Source organism: Falco peregrinus, chromosome 2 (genome assembly GCF_023634155.1).
Source record: "Falco peregrinus isolate bFalPer1 chromosome 2, bFalPer1.pri, whole genome shotgun sequence".
Classification (NCBI taxonomy): Eukaryota; Metazoa; Chordata; class Aves; order Falconiformes; family Falconidae; genus Falco; species Falco peregrinus.
In genome coordinates this window covers 101,275,757-101,278,165 of record NC_073722.1, presented here as the reverse complement: position 1 = coordinate 101,278,165, position 2,409 = coordinate 101,275,757, and the positions used below count along the sequence as shown (strand labels likewise).

The following is a 2,409-nucleotide window of genomic DNA, read 5'->3' as shown; positions in this document are numbered from 1 at the left end:
CTAGCAGTAAGGAGCTGGTTTGATGAGGATGGCAGAAGCTTTGCAGTTCCCACTGCACAGGCTGCCCCACGTTATGGCTCCCTTGACGTTCAACCGGGCAGAGTAACACGCCGAGTACCACCACCCGCCCCCGTAGCTGGAGGCACAGTTCCCACTGTAAGTGTCCTGATCCAGATCTTTGGTGGAGAACTTCATGTTGTCATGCACGGTGGAAGCACTGCTTGTGGCCATGGCATCCCCTGCTGTCCCCGAGTACGTTCCCAGCCTCAGCCGGTAGCCGTGGGACTCACCTTCCAGGCTGAAGAAGTTGTAGTCTGCAAACTTTGTGTCATTTGTGGCATCCCAGATGACAAACCTGACCCGGTAGACCGTCTGCTTGGCGATCTGATAGATGTACTCAGTGCCCAGCCAGAACTCACTGTGCACGTTCCCAAAGCCATACTTGTAGGTGCTCCAGGACTCGGCCCAGGTGATCTCCGTGCTCTGCCGGTTCCTCTGGATGACCGTCCAGCCCCCGTCCGTTGCGTTCATTTCGCAGTACACCACGATGGGGTGCAGCCCTGGGGGCTGGATGACGTAGATGCCGCTGGGGCTGCCATAGACCTCACTGCAGTCCTTGGGCCAACCTGGGGCAGGAGAGAACAGGGAGGACCAACAAGCACAGCAGCACCCCAGTCTGCTTGTCTGGCCCCATGAATGGGATTTCTAGAGAATGGGCACCTGTGGGATTTTGCCAGGGTGGTGAAAAGTCTGCTGCTGTGTTTCTTACTGCAAGTGTAAAAGCAGAAAACCTCTGTAAGGTAAATGTTCTGATTAAGAGAATACACATACATTTTGAAGGTATAACCATAGAATTTGCTTCTCCTTCTGGCTCAGGCTCTTGTTTCCTCAGCCTTTCCTAATGTTCAGACATTTCTCCTCCCTCATGATGATACAGGGGTCCAAGCCTGGCTTGGTGAGGGCTCTTACTACATAGTTATGCAGAAGCTTAATTGAGCAGGTGAGCTGTGCCTGCAGCCCTGGCATCTGCTGCATCCCTGGGGTGGGGAAGGAGAAATCCTCATCCCCTTGGCTTGGACCCCACGGCCAGCTGCGGAACCCCAGCAAGCATTGCCAGGGAGGCACATCCTCTGCTTGCCCTGTGCAGAGCTTCACAGCAGAGGAGAGGACTTGTGGCATGGAAGTAATGGCTGTGAAGTCTTTTGGGATCTTGTAAGGCACCGGTCAGCATGAAGCTATCATTAGTAACGAGTGACATCCGAGTGGCCTTGGCACACACGTGGAGAAGCACATCGAGACTTGCCCCACAGGACATTGCCCACCCACTGCTGTTGGACACCCATTGCCTACACCTCTCCCTGCTCCCTGCGGGGTGGCAGGGGATGCTTACTGTCGTGCTCAGCCTCCTCAAGGGCACGGACTCCTCTCTGTTGCATGTTCTGTCCATCTCCATCTGCATTAGGGAAAACAGAAAGAGTGAGATGAGCAGCCCTGTCCCAGAGCACAGCAGTAACTCCACAGGCTGTTATTGCCAGCACTGAGTTTTTTGCAGGGTACTTCAGCAATGCCATTGGGCTCATTTTTCTTCTTGCATGGCAGTTTTGGGTTGTAAATTCTTTAAAGGGATAAGATACTAGGAAGGGTAACACTGCAGTCATTGAGCAGCTGCCTATTTGGTCTACTCAGCACTGAGGCTTTGCGGAGTTGCATGGGGCGGACTGCATAGCCAAGAGACTGCTAGAGAAGGACTGAGAGGGAATTAGACTGTGTGGTTTCAGACCAAGATTAAACTGTTGAGTGATGTTGCTGTAAACCTGCACTGTTTTTCAGTGGTGGCTGAGGGGATTCATGGGTTTGTTCAGTTCATAAGGAGCTTCAAAAACCTTCAGAAAGAAGAGCAGCTCAAAGGACATGAGATAGCAATGCTCTCTTTGAAGAGAAACCACAGCACTCATCTTTGTAAGACAGCATTCCCCAAGAGCCTCTGGTGGTGTGACCTCTAGCAGTGGTGTGATGAGATTTTTGTATCATTTAGCCATGTGCAAGCTTCAGAAAGCATTTTGGTTGGTCACATACAAAATTCCTCTGAAGTTTCAGGGCTACAGATGGGCTAAGGATAGCAAGAGAAAAGGTCTTCCTTTTAACATCTACAGCTCTCTAGAAAAAGCTGCCACGTACGGTCTTGTCAATAAGAAAGAAGATTGAAGTACCAAATCTTACTATGTTTGGTTAAGATCTGAAATTGGAGGAAGATTTGATCAGGTGCCTTTTATATCGGGGTGTGACTGCCCTTCCTCAAGATTATTTTCCACATCTCCCTCTCTGTGCAGAGAGGACAGGGGTCCTGGTGTTTGGATTAACAGAGTTTAGGGATGTAAGAGAGAAAACACATACCATGATGGGGCCCAT

The 2,409-nt window shown here is 50.8% G+C and overlaps 1 protein-coding gene across 1 annotated transcript; it reads right to left on the bottom strand.

Annotated features, from left to right (window-relative positions):
* On the bottom strand, positions 1-2,409 carry LOC101916417 (fibrinogen-like protein 1-like protein). Its single transcript, XM_027784762.1, has 3 exons — positions 2,395-2,409; positions 1,391-1,453; positions 1-705 (listed from the first exon to the last, which is right to left on the bottom strand). The coding sequence occupies exons 1-3, from the start codon at positions 2,407-2,409 to the stop codon at positions 1-3; spliced, it is 783 nt and encodes a 260-aa protein (XP_027640563.1).